At 39.7% G+C, this 21,186-nt stretch overlaps 1 protein-coding gene across 1 annotated transcript in view; it reads right to left on the reverse strand.

Moving 5' to 3' along the window:
- The window catches only part of TRPC4 (transient receptor potential cation channel subfamily C member 4), a 308,233-nt gene that overhangs the window by 86,525 nt on the left and 200,522 nt on the right, over nt 1–21,186 (reverse strand). The window contains exon 4 of the mRNA XM_019525278.1: nt 9,596–9,932. Within this exon, the coding sequence (XP_019380823.1) occupies nt 9,596–9,932 (337 nt within the window). The remainder of the gene's footprint in view (nt 1–9,595; nt 9,933–21,186) is intronic.

A 21,186-nucleotide genomic window follows, 5' to 3' on the forward strand; every position in this document is an offset into this window, starting at 1 on the left:
CCTCTTCTTCACCCCCCCTCCCCTCCCTTCCTTTTCCAAGCCAGTTCCACTTCTACTCCAACTCCTTGGCTTCTCATCACATCTTTGGTCCCTTTTCCCCCATACCCCACTGTTTCCTGTTCTCAATCTCCTTACCCAGATAATTCCTCCCCGACTGAGTTTATCATCTGATCTTAATCTCCCCCTCACCCAATCTTCCCCAGCTACCAGGCTGTATGTCTCTGGCCAGCTACGGTCACTGTCCTCCACTGTGGCTCTTAGTCCCTCTCTAGCCTCCTCTCTGATAGATGGCATTCCTAGTCCCTCCCCCAGGTTCCTCCTTCCAGCTCCTTCCACCTTCCTCTAGATCCTGTCCTCTACGCATATCAGTCAGACAGCTTCCTTCACCATGCTGCCTGGACCAAGTAGATAGGACAATGAATGTGGAGAAGAGAAAAATTCCTTAGTTGTAGGTACAGTGCCTAGCTTGTCCCATCCTGCAGCAGCCTAGATCTGCAAGTTGAAAGGACAAGGTATGAGCATGCCTGGTTAGTAAGGAATCTTCAGGGACTTTAGCTGCAAAACTGCTAAGTTTCTACTGACAATATGTGAACAGAAAATTTCCAGAGGCTTTTATTTTGGCCAAATGGCCTGGATTTTCCTAGGGATTGGTGTGGACTGAGATGAATTTTCTAAGGATTGTCCCATAGGCAAATCCATAAGAAAAAAGTGATCCCTTGCTTCTCAAAGAAAAGATATAAGGTTTTCTTAACATTGGCAAAAACATATTTTTTCTTTAACCTCATCCTTGAAATTGGCTAAACCATTATGGCGGTAATGTTTTAAAAAATCATCCTAAAACGAACAACTGTATGGACAATTTCAGCCCAAATGGTTAAGTTCTGATGAATTATAAGCAACTTAAAACAACATCCTTTTCTAGAAGATTTCAGATAACCTTATTAATAGGTGGTGCTAAGATCCTTGCCTATAATCAAACTAATAACATTATTTGAGCAAAGTTGAAGCCATTCCCATTGAAGTTGAGACTTGAGTTGCACTCATTCTAAAAGGTCATGTAATTTGTTTTTATATATACTCCCATATTAGCAAAAATAGATGCAGCATCTATTTTTTATTTCTTTAAGGGGAACGATATACTCTACAGTTTTATTGCTTTGTCACCAGCTTGTTATATGTTATTTTAATCTTGGTGACCATATCATACTTTGTTTAAGATCTCTGTAACAACTCAATTTTCAGTACTTCATTTCAGATACACTTTCCCCATGGTGCTAACAAAACTATTCTATAGTATGCATTTCAACTAGAATGTCATTAGCTATCAGGGTGCATAGTGAATGATTTGTACCCTGTGGTACCCCACCTGTGTAGATTCTCACTCACAAATAATCTGCAAAAACTATGTGACAGGAAGATCAAAAAATCAGAACACATTATTGACAAAAAATAATACATAAAAAAAACAGCAAAGCCACATACTTTCCATAATCATTGCTACCATAGCCAAGTGAACTGACCAGTCTAGGTATAACCAGAGCAAAGTATGCTCTGTAAAACCACTATGAAATAGGAAACATTAACATTAATAATAAAATCAGGTAGACATTTCCATGACATTTTAAGTACTTGAGATGGCCCCAAGCTGGAAAATTTTAATCTAGTTTTGGGGGGAGGGGGTTTCCCCCTAGAAAATAGATTAATAGATTGATAGATGCTAGGGTCGGAAGGGACCTCAACAGATCATCGAGTCTGACCCCCTGCCTGGGCAGGAAAGAGTGCTGCAGTCAGATGACCCCAGCCAGATGCCTATACAGTCTTCTCTTAAAGACCCCCAAGGTGGGGAAAACACCACCTCCCTTGAAAGCCCATTCCAAATTTTGGCCACCCTCACCATGAAGAAGTTTTTCCTGATATCTAGCTTAAATCTGCTCTCTGTCAGTTTATGACTATTGCTTCTTGTTACCCTAAGAGGTACCCTAGTGAACACAGTCCGATTCCTTGCTACCGCCCTGCTAATGAATTTGTAGGTGGCCACAAGATCACCTCTCAGCCTTCTCTTACGGAGGCTGAAGGGGTTCAGGTCCCTCAGTCTCCCCTCATAGGGTTTGGCTTGTAAACTCTTAACCATATGAGTGGCCCTCCTCTGGACCCTCTCAAGGCTTTCCACATCCTTCTTAAAGTATGGCACCCAAAACTGGATGCAGTACTCCAACTGCGGTCTGACCAATGCCGCATAGAGGGGATGTATCACCTCCTTGATCTATTTGTCATGCATCTGCTGATGCATAATAAAGTGCAGTTAGTTTTGCTGACGATTTTGTCAAACAAGTCATATTCATCTTGGAGCCCACTATGACTCTGAAATCCCTTTCTGCTTCTATGCTGCTGAGAGGGTCACTTCCCAGCCAGTAGGTGTGCTGGATATTTTTACACCCTAGGTGCAGCACTCTGCATTTGTCCCACTTTTCCATCCTGTCCAGGTCTGCCTGCAATCACTCTCTGCCCTCAAGTGTTCACTTCATCCCACAATTTAGTATCATCTACAAACCTGGACAGAGTACACTTCACACCCACATTCAAGTCACTGATGAATACATTGAAAAGTACAGGTCCAAGGACCGACACCTGTGGGACCCCACTACCCACATCCTTCCAGGTCTATACAACCTGTCTACTACCACTCTCTGGGTGCAACCCCCAAGCCAATCTGCTACCCACTGGATGTGTAAACATCTAAGTCACAGCCTCTTAATTTATTTATGAGAAAGGGATGAGATATTGTATTGAAGGCCTTACTAAAATCTAAGAACATGACATCTACCTCTACTCCTGCATCTAAGTATTTTGTGACCGGTCAGAAAATGAAACTAGATTAGTCAGGCATGATCTGCCTGCTATGAATCCATGCTGGTTGCCCTGCTGCCTTAATTTTCCCACTGGACTTGCACAAAAATGATCCTTAATAATCTTTTCAAAGACTTTTCCAAGGATGGAGGTGAGGCTCACTGGCCTATAATTACTCGGATCCTCCTTCCTTTCCTTCTTGAAAACAGAACCACAGTGGTACTTTTACAGTCCTCCAGGACCTGACCCAAGCACCATGAGTGCTCAAACAGCCATGCCAGTGGTTCTACTATGACACCGGCCAATACCTTCAGTACCCTCGGATGCAGCTTATCTGGGCCTGCTGACTTAAACACATACAGTCCATCCAAATGACTCTGCACCAAGTCAATGTTGACAGTTGGTGGGCTGGTGTCCCTCTGATACCCATCTAAGAACCCATTAGGAGATTTATCTTGACCCTTGTTCAAGAACACTGAGGCAAAAAACTCATTGAATAGCTCATCCTTGTCCCCCCGTCTGTCACTAATTCCTCTTGCTTCTTCAGTGGTGGTCCTGTGCTGTCCTGAGTTTTCCTTTTACTCCATACACACCTAAAAAATGACTTTTTGTTGTTTTTAATTTGTGTTGCCAGCCTTAGCTCTGTAGTTGCTTTGGCCTTTCTAACTGCAAGTGTGGGCCAAGTAGGTATACTCCTCCTTGGTAGCTTCCCCCTGCTTCTGCTGCCTGTATAACTCCTTTTTTGCCTTAGGCTCCCCTGGATTTCTCTGTTTAGCCAAGGAAATTTTTTGGCCTCTTTCCCCCTTTCTCTTGCACTGGGATTATCTCCCTCTGTGTCCAAAGGATAACTTTCTTCAGGAACGACCACCCTTCCTGGACTCCCATCTCGCCAGTACTCCTATCCTACAGTGCATCATTGACTAAACTCCAAAATGTTAGACTATTTGGGTCCAGGATTGTGGTTCATGTCCATCTCTGTTGAAAAAATGAGCAAAATCCTAAGAAGTTAACAAAAACACAGATGATTTTTTTCCTTGAGTATTTTCCCCTCACAGAAGTTCTTCCTCTTGAGAGGAAAATATTTTAATCTCTTCTCTGACATCTTCATTTACTCTTGCCCAAAGGACTTGTACAGTCACAGAAAATCAGATTTATCAGCATTCAGACCCTGTGGTGATTTCTTTTTCACATTGTCTGCAATCTTTTTGTCCTATAATGTTACTTGGTTTAGAATGGTTAGGAAAAATCAACCAACCACCTGAAGAAAACACATGCACCAACCTCACAAAAATTGCTACTACCTCTGAACAGCATTCAGAGCCATTATCCCTTTGCTGAACACACTGAGAAATACCAACAAACTTATTAAAACACAAATTTATTAGATTTAAAAATGAACTGAACTGATTGGCCTGACTGTCTCTTCCCCCACTGTTATAGTCCACTATTCTTGTTTTCTCCTGAGCTCTTCCAAGGTCTTATCATAACTTGACTGCAATGGATTCCTGTGCATTGTCTATCAACTAAAACTAGTCCAACCATGCACATCTGTCCCTTAATATGCCTTCTATATTACTGATGTGATTTGAGATGGTGTAGAGCTGTACCAAAAGTTCTATGTGGGCCAAAGAGCCTTTTATGCCAGGGACATACGGGAAAGGTGCTTTATCCTTTTAGCATTGCTCATATGGTGCCAAAAGGAATCCAACATAGACACAGAGAATGTAGTAATGGAAAAGATTGACCTTCATTCTTCCCTTGTCCTTTTGTTGGTTGTTGTTGTTCAAGTGATTCTTGCTCATTTCCTTAATATTAGTAAGTTCTTCAGGACAGGGATCATGTCTTTATATTTCGAGTGCAAAGATCTTTCTACGTTTTTCATGCTGAATTAAAAATTAATAATGATATAATTCAAATCAATCTCCCTATCAAGGGATGACTTTTCCCTTTTATACTTTTAGCTTTGTCTATACGTGCCACACCAAAAGGATTACACTGCTTCTATTGGAAATTTTTCTAAAACTCTTTTCTTAACATTATTTTATTAGTCCCAGTTATACTGATTTCTAGTCAAAAGATGCTTGCCACATATTTTAATATCACACTTATGCAACCATGTAAAATAGAGAAATGAATGAAGAAGTTTTCTGGAGACTTTTTAATAAACTCAGTTGTCTTCTTGCATACATAGCCTAATATGGGTTGTATGCAAGAAGCCCCCTTTTTCTGATGATACTTTAAAAATATGGTAACAGTATGCATCCAGCATCCTACTATATCCTGGGCATGTCTACACATGCATGAATGTGCCATAATTGGCACTACTGTGCAGTACTGCTGGAGCACAGTTTTTACATGATGCTAATGTGCAGTAGACTAATTCTACTATGTATCAGCATGGCTTTGCTGTGACATGCTAATACGCAGTAGAATTAGTCTACTGTGCTTCTAGCATCTTGTCTAGACATACTGTCTTAGTAGGAAAATGTTATCAGTGTTTGATCTCCAGAAAGCGAGATCATTATTGGAAATCCTGATACTTATTGGGCATGTTTATATGTGAATTAACGTGCTTTCATTAATTTGCATTAAATCTAGTACCTCCGGGCTCCTACACACATATGGGGAGAATGTTCTGATGCACTGCAAATTTAGCAGAGCAATTTTCTGAGTTCGGAAATTGACATGCTCCGGCAGCCTTGCACATCATGTGTATCAGCATAACCTCACATCTCCATACTGGCAAAATGGCAGCAGTGAACTTTGAAATAAAACACATCCGATGAGCTTTAGTTCAAAGTGCCCCGCCGCCTTTACTTCAGCACAGGGGTGTGCAGTGACACACATATACTCGCTTATTAAAACTAATTAAAGCATCTGGTGCTGCACTGGGAACACAGGTAAAAATGCCCTCATTGCAAGGTGTTAGGAAAATTTGCATTAGCCTGTTTTAATGTGCATTAACTAAAGAGCACAGTTTTTAAATGATGCTTTAATGCACATTAAAACATGCTAATGTGCACTAAAGCACACATGTAGACATGCCCACTAAGTTCTAAATTATGGACACATGCGAGATCTACACTGACAATACATCAGGACAAGTATAACTCCTAGTTCTCTGTATTCAGAATAGGAGAGGTAGCAGTTAAAATGCAAATTACATTCAGAACTGTTCTAACAAGGAGACAGACAAACAAAGAATCCTATAATCCTATTATTTAAAAATGAGTTTTGACATGAATTGTATGTGTTCCAGGATAACCTTTGCTTAGGGGAAAGAGATTAGTTGTTTATGATCCCAATTTTAAAATACGCTTTTTTCCCTAGAGATGCATCTGTTTAGTATAGTGCTTGAAAACTTTTCATACGCATCTAGGAAACAGTTTTCAGAGCTTTCAGTCACCTTAGTATAAGGGTACTGTATTTTACAACGGAGTTCAGAGAAGTGGAAAAAGACTCATTTGCAACCTGGAAGTTATCCTTTACAATGAAAAATGAAAAATAATATAGCTTATGGAAGAAAAGTTGAAGAGGTGATTTGACCACAGTCTATAATTCCCCAGACAGGAATAGCAAATTGGCACTGGAGATTTTCTTAACCTTGTAAACAAAGGTGTTATAAGAACCAAGGGCTGGAAGTTGAACACAGCAAAGTTTAAGTTGAAAATAACATGTATATTTTTAACAGTGAGTGCAGTGAACCACTGAAACACATTGCCTAGAGCAGTGGTCTCCAAAATAGGGTGCATGCACCCCAGGGGGTGCACAAGACGATCCACTGGGGTGCAGGAAGAAAATATTAGAACTTCTATTTAGATGTATATTTATATAAATATACATATATTGGGGGTGCGTGCTCAAAAATTTTTTACTGATAGGGGTGCGCGGTCAAAAAAGTTTGGAGACCACTGGCCTAGAGATGTAATAAATTCCCTATCGCTCATCATGAATGCTTTCTTTAAAGATATCCTCTAGTTCAGAAATGCACAACGTGTGGCCTGCAACAGTAATATTAGTGGCCTGGTGAGTCAGCCATTCAGTGTATGTGCCTGGGTGGCCTTCCAATGGGAAATGTAACTTTTAAGTGGCTTGCTCTAATTCCAACATGAGTTGTTGGGATCGGTACAGGAAACACTGGGTAGAATCTACAGTTTGCGTTATGTAGGAAGTCAGACTAAATGACACCTTTAAAACTATTAAATAATCTCTATCAGGTCAGTGAGAATCTCCATCAACCCATTGATGCTTGTGCCTGAATTTTTCAATTCTATTCATGTTGGTGAGCATTTACTCATGTGTGTTGTTCCACTGATTTCATGTGCATGCTATGAGAGACAGGGACCATTCAACATCAGTAATGGTGGCAGAACCTGACCATAAGAGGTTATTTTGATAAGTAAAAACACAGTTTGTAGAGCTGAGAGTATCCCTTAAAAACACAAGTGTCTGGGTTAGTGGAAAAATGCTTTGTGATTTTGAGTTTCTCAGTGTGAGTACCCTTCCACATGAACCCTTTCCTTCCCCCCACAAAAAACAAAAGAGTAAGTAGAGAAGGATTTTTTGTTTTCTACTGACTGCTGTACAACTTTAGGTGAGTCACTTCTCTCTTTACTTCAGCATTACTCTCTAGAAAGTAGGATAATGACACAATCTGCTTGAAAATGTATTCAAGTCCTATAACAGCTAAGCAATAATTATCATTGTCTTGACTTCACCCTAATCCAGGTACACTGGGGGAACAAGCCAGACACAGTGATCTCTATTCTCTAGGTGCATCATTCTGGCACCCTGGAAAATAAAGTTACTACCCACACTTGCATGAGTGCACCAGAACAGAGTAACTACAGGACAGGTGGCACCAATTCCCTTCCTCAAGACCAGGCTGTTATCAGTAAGGAAGGAATGTGCCAGGATCAATATGATTTCTGTTTATTTGCTTCATGTTAGTATAAAAGCTGGGATAATTTATTGAAGAATTCTGTTGTTTCAGTACGACTCTCAAACATACTGACGTTAGCTTGGCTTGTCAGTATGATTTGTAACTCCATCCAGCCTGCCAGATTGATTAATTTCTCAGCAATAATAACAGCTAGATATTGACTTCTTTTAATGTCACAAACAAAGACGATAAATCTTAGTATGCAGCTGGTTACTGGGAATTGTGTTAAACTATATTATCTTAGGGAAAATTCCAGAAGGCACCATGCCTGCCTCTGGCAGCCCAATCCCTCCCAGAACTTCCCAGCATGCAGTAGTTTTTGCATATTGCCCTCTGCCTTTGGATGTGCAGCCATGCTCTTGCACAATACAGAAGACGTATGAACTCAGCTCTTTCTTGCCCCCTTTTGTATGGTTTGCATTGCTACAGCTCTATGAAGAAATAAAAATCCTTGTTAATTAACCCCATGAGCGCCAAGCACTAGCTAATGGATTCTAAATGTCACAGTCAAGAAGTCCAGTTAACAGGGCCAGGAGTTGAGGATGGGTTGTGGAAATGGACAGAAGTAGATTAATAGAGAATTGTGGGAATGGTAACAAATCAGAGACCTAAAGAGAGTGGTTGAAGTTAGGATGTATGATGACCTTGTCTGTATAAGTGGCACCAAATTCACTAAACCAATTTAATGAAATCAATGCAATGAAATGAGTGGGAATTGTCTTGTTTTGGTTTATCGAGGTTTATTTCAGTTTAGCTTAAATAGGTTAGGTTTAAACTGAACCAAAATAAGCCACAGTGAGAGTTCAGCATGTCATGGAGATACAGTTTGGCCAGGGAACAGGAGTGGTAGGAGAGAACGGGAACCTGAGTGACTTGTAACGATAACTCTTATGAGGTACTGCAGGCACAAAGGCTGATATGGATATGACCCAAACAACATAATGGTTTTTGGAGCAGCCCTCACTGAAATGCTTGCTTTCACTTATGCAGGCAGGAAATTCAGGGAGAAAAGACATTTATTTTTCCACAGGAAAACTCCTGATTTAAATAAATCTTTATGTTCTGATGGGAAAATATTTTATTCAGTTATTTTTGACTGGGCCTAGTCAATAATTTTTCCAAAAAGAAAATATTTTTTAGGGGAAAAAAAGGCATTTGATGAAAACACTATTGAAAAATGTCAACCAGTCCTAACCATAACATTTATGTTTTTGTTACTTGTAAGGCATGAGTGTTGCCTTTGGAAATCCTTATGGTTAGCAAACAACAAACCCTATAACTACTGATACTGAAAATGCTAAAGGATGCCTTGTTCTCTGTTTCAGAACATTGTTGCAGCCAAAAAAGAATCATTAAATGAGAGATCATTCAAAAGATAATGAAAGTAAATAAATTCTTAAAAAATGTAAATAGACTGTTTAACTTCAAATTAGATGCTTTGCATATATCAAACCAACATCTGTACTAGAGAAATCACAAAGATTATCAGTCTTCATACTTCAAGGCACAAATTAATCACCAGCTAAAATCATTAAGAAACTCCCCCCAAATTTGCCCTTTTTTCACCATGGTGTAGCATTACCCAGGTGACCAACCGCACACATTAGATTTGTCAATTTTTCCCTTAATTATCATAAACTATGTCAGTTGTTACATTAGATGGACCTATATTGATCTAAACCAATAACTTTGGTCTAAGTTCTTATGACCACATACCCCTAATCTATCTGCCTGCTTCAATCCTGATGGGCAAACTATGTAAGGGTCTAGCATTTTTCATTGTATTTTCTTTAGTAATACATTTACCCAGGACCCACGGTAATATCATCCACTCGACGATGGTTGGTGGTGGTCCCTGCATGTTCAAGTCTGACCTGTCAATGTGCTGAGAGGCAAGCAGCAGCAAAAAGAGAAAAGTCAAGTAGGATGCAGTATGGCAGATAAACTTGATAAATGGCTTTCTGATGAACAGCCCCAGTGGGCTTTTGGGAGCTATCAGGTAGCACACAGAGAAGACAGGGAAAAGGAGTCCTATCACAACACATGTTAGCATCTTCACTGCCCAGTGTCGTCTCCTCCAGCCTGGGAACTCATCGTACCAGCGAGATGCAAGCAGCTGCTGACAGTTGGGCTGGGCAACAAACTAAAGAGAAAAAAGAGAAAAAACAGTAAATATGATGTTATTGTTACCATTTCCTTTGCAGGTCAGCCTTAAGAGTAGTTCATGACTGACCTCTTGAAAGGCATAAAAAGGAAGTCTACTCAAAACAGCTGTTCCTGCAAGCAAAGACCTCTTTTTCCCTCCTTTCTTTTATGAGCAAATCAGTGGTAAAGGTGGTGGAGAGAAGAAGGGGGCATGACTTAGTGCTCTCTGCTTGTGCATCTGTTTCATCCTAAGCAGTGGCAGGAATTGTGTGCCTCCATAAAAGCAAGAGAACCATGGGAGAGAAGGGTTCTGATGCATACTTACTGATCATAAGCAACTATTATTTCTCATAACACTACTGGAAGAAGTGTGCAGCTTTTATTGTGGACAGCATATAATCTAGCCCTTAACATTCACTTTTTAGAAGTTCTTGATCTAGTAAAGTGTTAATGAGAATCTAAAACAAATGAGCTGTGAACATAGATATATCAAAATTGGGATTTAAATTCAAGCATATATTAGGAAAATGTTCACATTATTCACTCAGATCCACTTGACCAGAACTCAAAGAACATCAGATAAAAGTTGCTTGCTATAGACATATATAATGCTGTTGTGGGTTATAGGATTATAATTTAAGATCTTTGTGCAGTAAAACTGAAATCTATCATCCAAAAATGAACTGTTCTTAGATAATTTTCTAAGAGTTCTAGCTTTTTGATATTTCTATTTGATATTTCTGCAAAGGTCTTGCAGAACAAATGAAAAAAGCTAATACACTCTAATGTTTCTTTCCCTCAAACCTTTTCTATGTTTCATTTCTATCCTTTACAAATGTTTACAGTATAGATTCCTATCACCTATTTTCATTTCTATATAATGATATTTTCCTTTTAAAACTAACCTTAAAAGAATATGTTTATATTTCTTTTTTTCCATATAGTACAGTATATAGATAGTAAATATTTAATAGTATATATCTATATACTGACTTTCATTTTCTCAAGAAAGTTTGTGGTATATTTCAGGCTTCTCCAGGCTATTACATCTGAGAATGAGAGGCATATAGTAAACATATAATGCAACCAAAATGAGCAGATACAATAAAATTGGAATCAAATAGAGTAAAGGAGAAAAATAAACATGTTTATTTTCACATCACATCACACACACACACACACACACACACACACTAAATTAATACATAATAGAGTCAAGCACAAATAATTTTCTATTTTGTTTCTTCTGTTCAGTTTAGGAAATTAAAAAATATCACTCAAATTTTAGTTACCTTGGAATTCTAATTACATTTGTGTTGAGTAATTATTAGTTTAGTGTACTTGTGATAATATAATCATACTCATAATTATCATGTTGAGTAGTGTAATGTAATATAATCATGATGAGTAGTAATTCACTTCTCAAACAGTCTCTGAAAATCACTGGGACTACTGGCACAGGAAAAGATTACTCAATGTAGACAGAATTTGGCACCAAGTAAAATGTTAACGTGCATCTTTCTGTATATATCTGGGCATCATTAGTAAAAAATGGAAGAGTACAAACTCCCAGGGCCAAATTCCAGCCTGGTGTACGCCAGTAGAACTCCATGTGAAAGATACCTTCTTACCATATACCTGCTCTGACGTCAATCCTGTGACAGCTAATTGTTTACTTTTGGAGAGAGGTGAAAAGAAAAAGAAAAGATTGTTGAGTAAAAGTATCTTTAAAGGACCTATAAAGGAAAACAATACACAATGTTCTCTGTCGCATTAGGAAAAATACAAGCTTTAAAGGTTTCAGGATGTTTATCTCAAGATAGATGTGCCTACAAATGATAACATATGCAATTAGAACAGATGGTTTCAAAGTGTTGTGTTGCCAGACTTTTAACAAAGGTCTCCCTTAAAATGTTTCCACCTCATCTCAAAATACATTTTCTAGTCCCTCAATATATCTCCCCCACCCCGCAGAATCTGACTCTTCTATGCTGCATTTTTCATCAAAATAACTGTCAGTGCAATGTCCATCTCACATCCTAAAAGTTCATCAGTTCCGTGGTTTTTTTTCCCTCGGTTTGTTTCTCTCACCCCTCAGACCTTCCATAGTGGATGCAAGGAATCTGGTGAAAGGGTCAGTCTTCTCTGCATGGTTTGTGGTTTCAGATGGAAATAAGTGTCTCTGGGCTTGTCAGAGGTGGGTATCTGAGAAGAGCAGTGGTTGTGCTGAATATGGTAGTGCTGAATGATCTGGGGAAATAGTAGGTTTTAGGCACTCTCCAAATATCGGCTTTTCAAACTTTGGCCAGATTTAGGTTGGCACTGGTAGGTAGCTTGCAAAAACTGTAGGAATTATGTTAAGTGTTGCTGCTTAGCTCTGCTTCTTTTCCCCTTCATGCTGTTCTGTAGAGCCAGGAAAGAACAATAGCCTGAAACATCCAGGCTGACTGATCTAAACTATGAATCTTACAGAAAACTGTGTAACTGAGATCTATTCTGTCCTGGACTTTTTGAATGTCTGTACCTAGTCAAAGAGGACTAAAACTATTAATGTGAAATACCAAATATTGAACTAACAATGAAGCATGTTAACCACATTCTTTGGGATTTAGAGTGTGTGGGGGTAAAGTGTTTATCTCTCCCCTCTGACTCCTAAAATACATGGTTTTTCAGAAACACTAGCATAATGAAATAGGATTTCAGCCAGGCACCTAATTTATTCAAATGCCTAGAAAGGGGAACAGGTTCTGGTAGTTGATTTTTTTTGTTTTTTTTAATAGTAAAAAACATTTTTTGCACAAGGCCAAAATGCTAGTTTTATTACCAAGGACCTGCATAAGTCTGCTTCAGCTCAGCAGTATGTTCCAAGAGAACTGGACAAGCAGTTTTACATGAGAATATTATCCTTGAAATTGGGATTGATATTCTCTGAAAAATCTCTTTATGGGGCAGGTTTGGATTTAATCACTGAGCTATTTGCACTGAGGCATTGTAATTAAAGTATCTTTCACAAGATGATGGAAACCGAATTGAATTATCTAAAAAACAATTAACATCAAGAACCTTCTATAATTTAAACACAAATTTAAAATGAAAACAGCATGTCTCTCCCATTTATCTTTTCCTTATCTGCTTGGTTTATGAGCAAATGAAAACCAAAAACAATGACCTAGAAGTACTCCAGTAAATGCCAAATACCAATTTATTCTATATACACATAGCAATGAGATAGCAAGTAATATACTTAAAAAAAAATCTAGTCGACGTAAAAACATGAGACAAGAAAAATAGTATGCACCATAACATACATAAAAATGCCACAAACCTATTAGATGAGCTGTAGACATAGAAAAGAGGTTGTAGCAGTACACAACACAGGCAGAAATATATAACAGAAGCCATAAAGCAGTTTGTACACATGATATATTACATTTCTGAAAGGTCCAGACCTCCAGTTTCAGGCTGTGGTTTTATCTAATAACAGTATTGGCATGGCTGGTGAATAATTTCCTGATGCAACAATAAATCTTGTTCTTCACCACATCATTTTCTTTGCACTGCCCAATTCTCTCAGCTATAAAGATGACCCGCGCCATCCTAAAGTGTTTACTTTACAACTTTAGTAATTGTTAATCACTTGTAGACAAATGTTTGAGATTTGCCCTTGATAACTTCATTTATAAAAGCATTATTTGAAAATATGGCAAATTTCTGATATACTTTCCAGTAGTATAATAATGATGTTGTAGCCATCATGGTCCAAAAATTAAGCAAGAGGAAAGGATTTCTTAGGGTGATATCTTTTATTGGATCAACTATGTAGTTGGGATAAAGTTAAACAAGCTTTCAAATGCAAGATATTCTTCCTCAGGTCTCTGATCACAGGGAGCATTTTTACATGTGCAAGCACTGCAGCACCAGGTGCTTTGAAAGGCGCCTGGCACAGTGATGCTTGCAGTTGTATAAGCAGCAAAATGTGCATCAGTGCTGAGAAAATGGCGGCGGTGCACTTTTGAATTAGAACACCTTGAAGGTGCTTAGTTCAAAAGCTCACTGCCATTATTTTCTGTGTGCTGAAACACATTTCACCACTTATACAACTGTATGTGGTGCAGCACAGTGCGTCAGCTCACGTGCAGAGAAGACTTGATTAACTGAGTCTGCTCAGAAGTGGCAGATCTCTAGCACATCGTGAAATGAAAAAGTATGTATATGCCAGGGAGCCAGGTATAGCATAAAAAAACACCAGAAGGGAGGGAATGAGAACATTTTCCAGGGGATTAGCAAAAGAAAAGAAGCTGATTACTGAGAGATCAAGGCCTATCAAAAGGGAGGAGGGTCATTCTCCCTTTCCTGTATAGAAATAATTCAGTTGTTGTTTAAAATACAATGTGCCTATATGTTTAGTCTTTGTTTTTTAGTGTCCAGCCAGATTATGAATTTTTCTTCCCAAGTTTGCCTTTTAAAAGTGTTACGTAGAGAGGAAAGAGACAAAGCCATATCGTCACTAAGATCCAACAACAAAACAGTGATGAAACCATCAGACAAAGGTGGAGCTATAGGTATCCTCAACCATCAAGACTATATCAATGAAGCCAACAGACAAGTGTCCAACACCAAATACTATAAAGAACTTGGGGACTATCCCACAGAAGAATTTGCTCTGAAACTGGAAGATGTAATCAAATCTTTCCCATACCAGGTTTAGGAAAAGCTACTTCCACTTATTCCCTACTCTCCCATGCCAGGAATATGCTCCCAAAGATCCACAAACAAGGTAACCCTGACACAGCCATCATATCCAGTTGTGGGACCCTCACTGAAGAGCTATCAAGATTCATAGAAACAATCCTGAAACCACTTGTCACAAAAAGAGCAAGTTTTGTACACAACATCAGACTTCCTCAACAGAACATCAGCCATCTCCCTGAGAAGGCCATTCGTGCAACCAGACTATACACTAACATTGCATACCATGAAGGCACAGCTCTCTGCCTGAAATACCTTAAAAAACATGAAGTAGACAGATTGCAACAACATATTGCATATTGGATCTCAGCACCCTCATGCTCAAAACAAACCTGCTAACACCTTTCAAAGGCAAACTTGGGAACATGGCTACACAGGGTGGGAGGAAGTGGGGGATGGGGGATAGTGGGAGTGGGGAGAAAGGCAGTCTGGCAGCCTCCTGGGGAGCTGCTGGAGTGCCCCTGCCTGCTGGCCAGGTCCAGTGCAGGCAGGCTTGAGCCTTCCCACCCAACAGGGCCTGTTGGGTTCATTGGTACTCTAACTCATGGCACTTTGTGTAAAGCACCATAAATTAGAGCACCTCCCCAACAGGCTGCCTGCATATCTGTAAGCACCCTGTGTGCCTGCTGCCCCCGGCCATTTCTCTCACCCCCTCCCCTCTGCTGTTTTTCACTAGGCTGTGCTTTGCTCCCTGTGATATGAGACCTCAGAAAGAATGACTTGCATTCAAAATCTTTTCTAACTGTATCCCATCTACATAGCTAGTCCAGTACAAGATATCACCCTAAGAAATCCTTGCCTCTTTCATGATATGTTTTCTATGAGACTTAACTACTTGATATATTTTGTGACTGGATAGTATAAATGTAGATTGCAAAAGATTTTTAGTAGTAATGTTTTTATGTGTGTGTGTGAGCGTGTGTATACACACACACACACACACACACGCACACACAATTAGACACCCACTGCAGTAGAAGCTGTACAGATATACAGTACAGCTGTATGGAAAGTCTTGTTTCTGATAATATGGTATTCTCTGGTAGGTGTAAGGAAGAAGAGAGAGTAGGCCCGGAAGTGAAATGACTGATGACTGGTTCACTCTGATTTCTTTATGAAATACTATGAGACAAACTCTCCTTTGGTTTTCACTTGTAACGTATTTACCTTAGTGCCAAAAGGGTGCATTGAAATTTAATGATGTTTTAAAACTTCTATTGCAATCACTGGTATAAAAGAATCCATTTCAATGAGGTTTTGTATTTAATTTCTGAAGCATTCAGAAAAAGATTCTAGAAGTTTTAAAGATATAATTGCATGTTTTGGGGAGAACCAAAACTGTTCTAACCAGAAATCTCAAAGCCGCTAAGTCTTGTTATGTGAAAAAAGTCTCCTTCGCATGGCACTAAACACAATTCCACAAATGCCAGTCTACTGGCTTGAACAGTAGTTTGGGCAGAGGAAATATGAAACTGGGTACGTAGAGGGGAGAGAGTTGTACTGAGAAGCAATGACATGAAGTTTGATACAGTGGGGAAAATGGAAATGAGAGAGAGCAGTGGGACTGATGAGTAAGGAAGCAGATCTTTATGACTGAATTTTTAAGGACAGGATGATGATGCTATCAGTGTAAGACAAGAGAGAGATGAGTGGAACGATAGCAAAATAATGCAATTAATATGTGTGTTAATTACTTGTGAAGAGAAAATCATTATTCATCAAGGTGACTTGTTTCATCTGCCTTCTTCACTCAAGTACCATTTCCTGTCCACTCACATTTTCCTTTCTAAAAGCTATGGACCATATTTTGATATCAATAAGACAAGCAAAATTTACATAGAACTCAGATCAGAATATAATTTAGGGACTTTTAATATAGGTATACAATGTTATTTGTGACATGCTAAGATAAGAGACACAACTGAAAAGGCAATTTCAAAAGGGAAAACTTTAAAAAGTGAAATTAAAGATAACAATGGTAAACATCATTACACAAATGATGATGCTACAAATAATTCTCCCTTTTTGTCATCTCAGTTCAAGTACACATTCATTTAATGCACTGCTATCGTTCTGTGAAATTAGTCAGCACACAGCAAACTCTAAACACCTATAAAGTAAGGCAATTAAGTAAGATTCAGTAAATCTTATCTATAATTGCAGAGATTCTAATTACAGTAGAACACTGAGCAACCATACTAATTGGATCCAACCCCAGTGTAGTTAGGAAAACATGCAGGTAATCAGTATCTGTATGATGTGACTGTTACCACTGCATGTTACTGTGGCAATACAGGCACCTCAACATCATTGCAATATTAGCCTTATGTCCTTCAGGGTTAAATTTATAGTGATTTTGCTCCTTTGTTCCTGCTACAGGAGCCTACAGAGGTAATGGTTTCAGTCTAACACTAAAGTGAGCTCCCTAGAGGCAGCTCCACCTACCCTTTTAAAATGGTTCAAAGTTAGAGTCCCCTCTCTCCTTTCTGAGTGGTTAAATGGAAAGAAATTATATGGCAGAAACAACTTGCAATTGATTGGACATGCAGTTGATTGGGGAATGATTGTTTGGCATTCTACTGTAATGTCTAAGAAAATAATAGAAGTGGAAAGCAAAGCATAGATCTTAGCAAGTAATGCATTAGTATTCTAATTAGACTTCCCAGTTTTGGAGAAAAGAGATTCAGTTGAACAGACCAATAGATGAGTGAATAAACTGGGCAGTGCAACACAGTTAGCATGCACCTGTAGTTCTTACAGTTTATTTTTGGAAGCATTGAGGCCTAGACTTACTTTAGTTAAAAAACAATTGATTAATAAATTAAAAATTCTTAGTAACTGCATGGATAGTAGAGTATGAACTAAATTCCTGTTAGCTTCAGAGACCAGGCTATACTGGCTAACCTGAAAGAGCTGCTGTCCCTGATTTACCAGTATCAAGTAGCTGTGCTTTTATACACCACAAATCAGGATATTTCTACTATGGATGCAGTGGGATTATTATAAGCAGACTCTTCCATAGAAAACTAATTCTTAATAAATTTCAAAGCAATTGCATCTATTGATTTTAGGTTTTCTTGCCTTTTTTTAAAATAAAGCAGGTATTGCCAAGTTCTTTTTTATGAGCAGATATTCCATTTGATAAGAAACAGAGCTTGTCTGCTTCATATCATCGAAACATATTATTGCCAAATGCATGCAACTATTTAAACACTTCCAAACATTTGTACTATGATTATCTGTGTCTCATGTATAAGGAAATAACACACCAGTCAAAATATTTACTTAGTGCTCTGTCAGTTCAACTATCCTATTCCCAAAGCAGTCCTCAGAAATTTGTGCAATTAAATATGTTGCTCAGTTTAATACCTTCCCCGAAATATACTATTGGATAAGAGGATGGAAAGAATAATAAAATAATTCCCACTGTTGCCTCTTCAACGAACCAGGAAGCTAAGACACAGAACTAACAAAAGAATAAAGCTGTTTACCTTTCCTCATCTGTCCATACCCTAGTGAGCTCCACCTCACAAAATCTTATGCCATATATCTCTCTCGTTTAGTTACTCTATAAGGTACACATTTACCCTGCCTTGTACTTTATACATATCATTTTTTAATTCCATCCAGCTCAATTCAGATAATTTTTCTAACTGATGAGGGTCATTTTGGACATGTCTACAACTATTTACAAATGCCTAAACTTAAAGTGCTTATCCTGACAGGAAAGAGACTGGGGAAACTGGGCTTATTTAATCTAGAGAAGAGGAGAATGAATGAGAGGAGATTTAACAGTAGGCTTCAACTACCTGAACGGGGGTTCAAAAGAGGATTCATAGATTGTGAGGTTGGAAGGGACCTCGGAAGATTATTGGGTCCAGCCTCCTGCACCAGGCAGGAAAGACAACTGGTGTATTAAGCCCCCACACATTTAAAAATGGTTGTAGGATGCTTTAACTAAAGCTCATTCAACAAACTTTAGTTAAAGCACCCCAGCAACCATTTTTAAACCTGAAGGAGCTTATACACATGACACTGTGGTGGCACTGTGATGTTAGAGTGCTTTAATGAAAATGTGGAGCAGACTTGATTAATTAATCTGTTCCACTGAATTCTAACTGGAATGTGTAGGAGCATGTGTATAGGCACCTATTGATTTTAGTTTCCCACACATTCAAATTAAGGACATTCAGAATAAATTAAGACACTATAAGGTATATGCATGCCTGTCTGGATAATTTTGCCCCAACAATATTCATCATTGCCCAAAAGTAAAACTGGAAGAAGGTTTACAAGTGTGGCTTCCTAGTGGGGCATGCTGGCTCCAGTACTGTTCAATCTTCATTAATGACTTGGAGGATGGAACTTGAGTGACACTTACTAAATTTGTAGCTGGGAGGGAGAGCAAGCAGTTTACAGAACAGGATTAGGATTCAAAGGGCGCATCTACATGTGCCTCTTTTAAGAGGGCTTAGATTAAAATTGACATGTTTAAGGCATATTAAGGGTGCATGCCTACAAGGGTGCATCCTTAATGTGCCTTAACAATGACGATTTTAGGCTACATAAAGCATGTATCAAATTTAGGCGCGAATAGCTAAGTTGCATTAGTAAACATACCGATGTACTAGTGCACGTTAGCACAGTGTACATCAATGGATGTGCACTAATGCAACTTATCTGTGCCTAAATTTGGCTCAATTCTTGGTGATCCCCAGTCTGGCAGGCAGAGTATCTCTAGGGAGGACCCAGCCTCATACCTCCCAATGCATTCTCCTCTTGTGTACGCTGTGCTGCTTTCTTCATCCATTTTTTGGAGAGTGCTGGGGACAACTTCCCGGTGTAACGGTGGGAAGTCCAACTAGAAGCCATGCTCTTTTTGACCTGCTGCTCATAAACAGGGAAGAATTAGTGGAGAATATACAAATGGATTGTAACTGGGGCAGCAGCAACCATGAGATAACTCAGGGGGGGCAAAATGTGGCTCGGGGCCGGATGCGGCCCTCCAGGCCTTTCTATCTGGCCCGCAGGACTCCTAAAAAATTTAGAAAGTTAATATTTATCTGACCCTACTTGCCTGTCATGCGGCCCTTGATGGCTTGCCAAAACTCAGTAAGTGGCCCTCTACCCGAAATAATTGCCCACACCTGAGATAACTGAACTAAGGATCCTGAGGAAAGGAAGAAAGAACAGCAAGAGACTAAGGACCCTGGACTTCAGAAAAGCAGACTTTGACTCACTCAGGGAATTGTTGTACTGGATTCTCTGGGAAGCTAGTCTGAGGGGGAAGGGAGTCCAGGAGGGCTGACTATTTTAAAGAAACCTTACTGAGGGATCAGGAATGAACCATCCCAATATGCAGGAAGACTAGCAAGCATGGCAGAAGACAAGCTTGGCTTAGCTTGGTTTGGCTGAGCAGGGAAATCTTCAGTGAACTAAAACACAAAGGGAAGCTTACAAGAAGTAGAAACTTGGATAAATGACTAGGGAGGAGTATAAGAGTCTAAGTTAGCTGATTTCAGGAAATGTGCTAATTTAGAGAGAGATATGCCATGTCAGCAATTATATTGGCTTTCTTAACCATCCTTCAGCTCAGTCTGCTGGCTGTTGTGAGTCCCAGTCCTAGGTGTCTTTCTCCATCAATTGCACAGGAAAACTGTAGGCATCTGATTTGGTATGAATTCCACTCTGGGAGCTGGGCATCTTAAAATTAAGTAGGACTATGCTGAGCATATCCCCACTTATGCTCAGCTCCTGGGGAACAGGTTCAACGCCCTGGCAGCTGTGATGGAGAAAGTGAAATTGCCTCTGGCGAGGATGATGCTACTCCCCACATGATAAAGAATGGGCAGAGAGCAAACACCAGCAGGAAGAAACCCGGGTCCTCGTCATCGGAGAATCCATCCTATGAGGACTGGAAGGTCCCATCTGTCGGCCTGACCCCATGGCATGAGAGGTCTGCTTCATGCCTGGGGCTCGGGTTAGAGACATCATGGAGAGGATCCCGGCCTACATCCGACCTGTAGACCAGTACCCCATGGTTGTCATCCATGTGGGGATGAATGACATGGCCAGGGGCAACCCTAACCACATTATGAAGGATTTCAAAGCTCTGGGGAATAAGCTTAAGGAGACCGGGGCGCAGGTGGTATTCTCCTCTCTTCTTTCGGTGAGTAGGCGGGGACGACGACATGAGACCTGCGAGGTCAAATGGCGTTTGTGCAGTTGGTGCCGCCAGGCAGGTCTTGGGTTTCTTGATAATGACCTATGCTTTCGGGCAGGGAACTTGCTGGGGTGGGATGGGCTTCACCTCTCTCCTAACGGCAATCGTGTCTTCTCTTCCAGGTTGGCTGATTTCGTACGGCGAGCTTTAAACTAGCATCACTGGGGGAGGGAGCCACAGGAAGATGAGGAGACAACACCCAAGCAAGACAGGTGACAAATGCAAGGAGCGCCCAGGTAAAAACAGGGGTCCAAACAGTCTCCCAAATTGGGGGGTGGCA

The sequence above is a fragment of the Gavialis gangeticus genome, unplaced genomic scaffold (assembly GCF_001723915.1).
Source record: "Gavialis gangeticus isolate Ggan-Ray unplaced genomic scaffold, GavGan_comp1, whole genome shotgun sequence".
NCBI lineage: Eukaryota > Metazoa > Chordata > Crocodylia > Gavialidae > Gavialis > Gavialis gangeticus.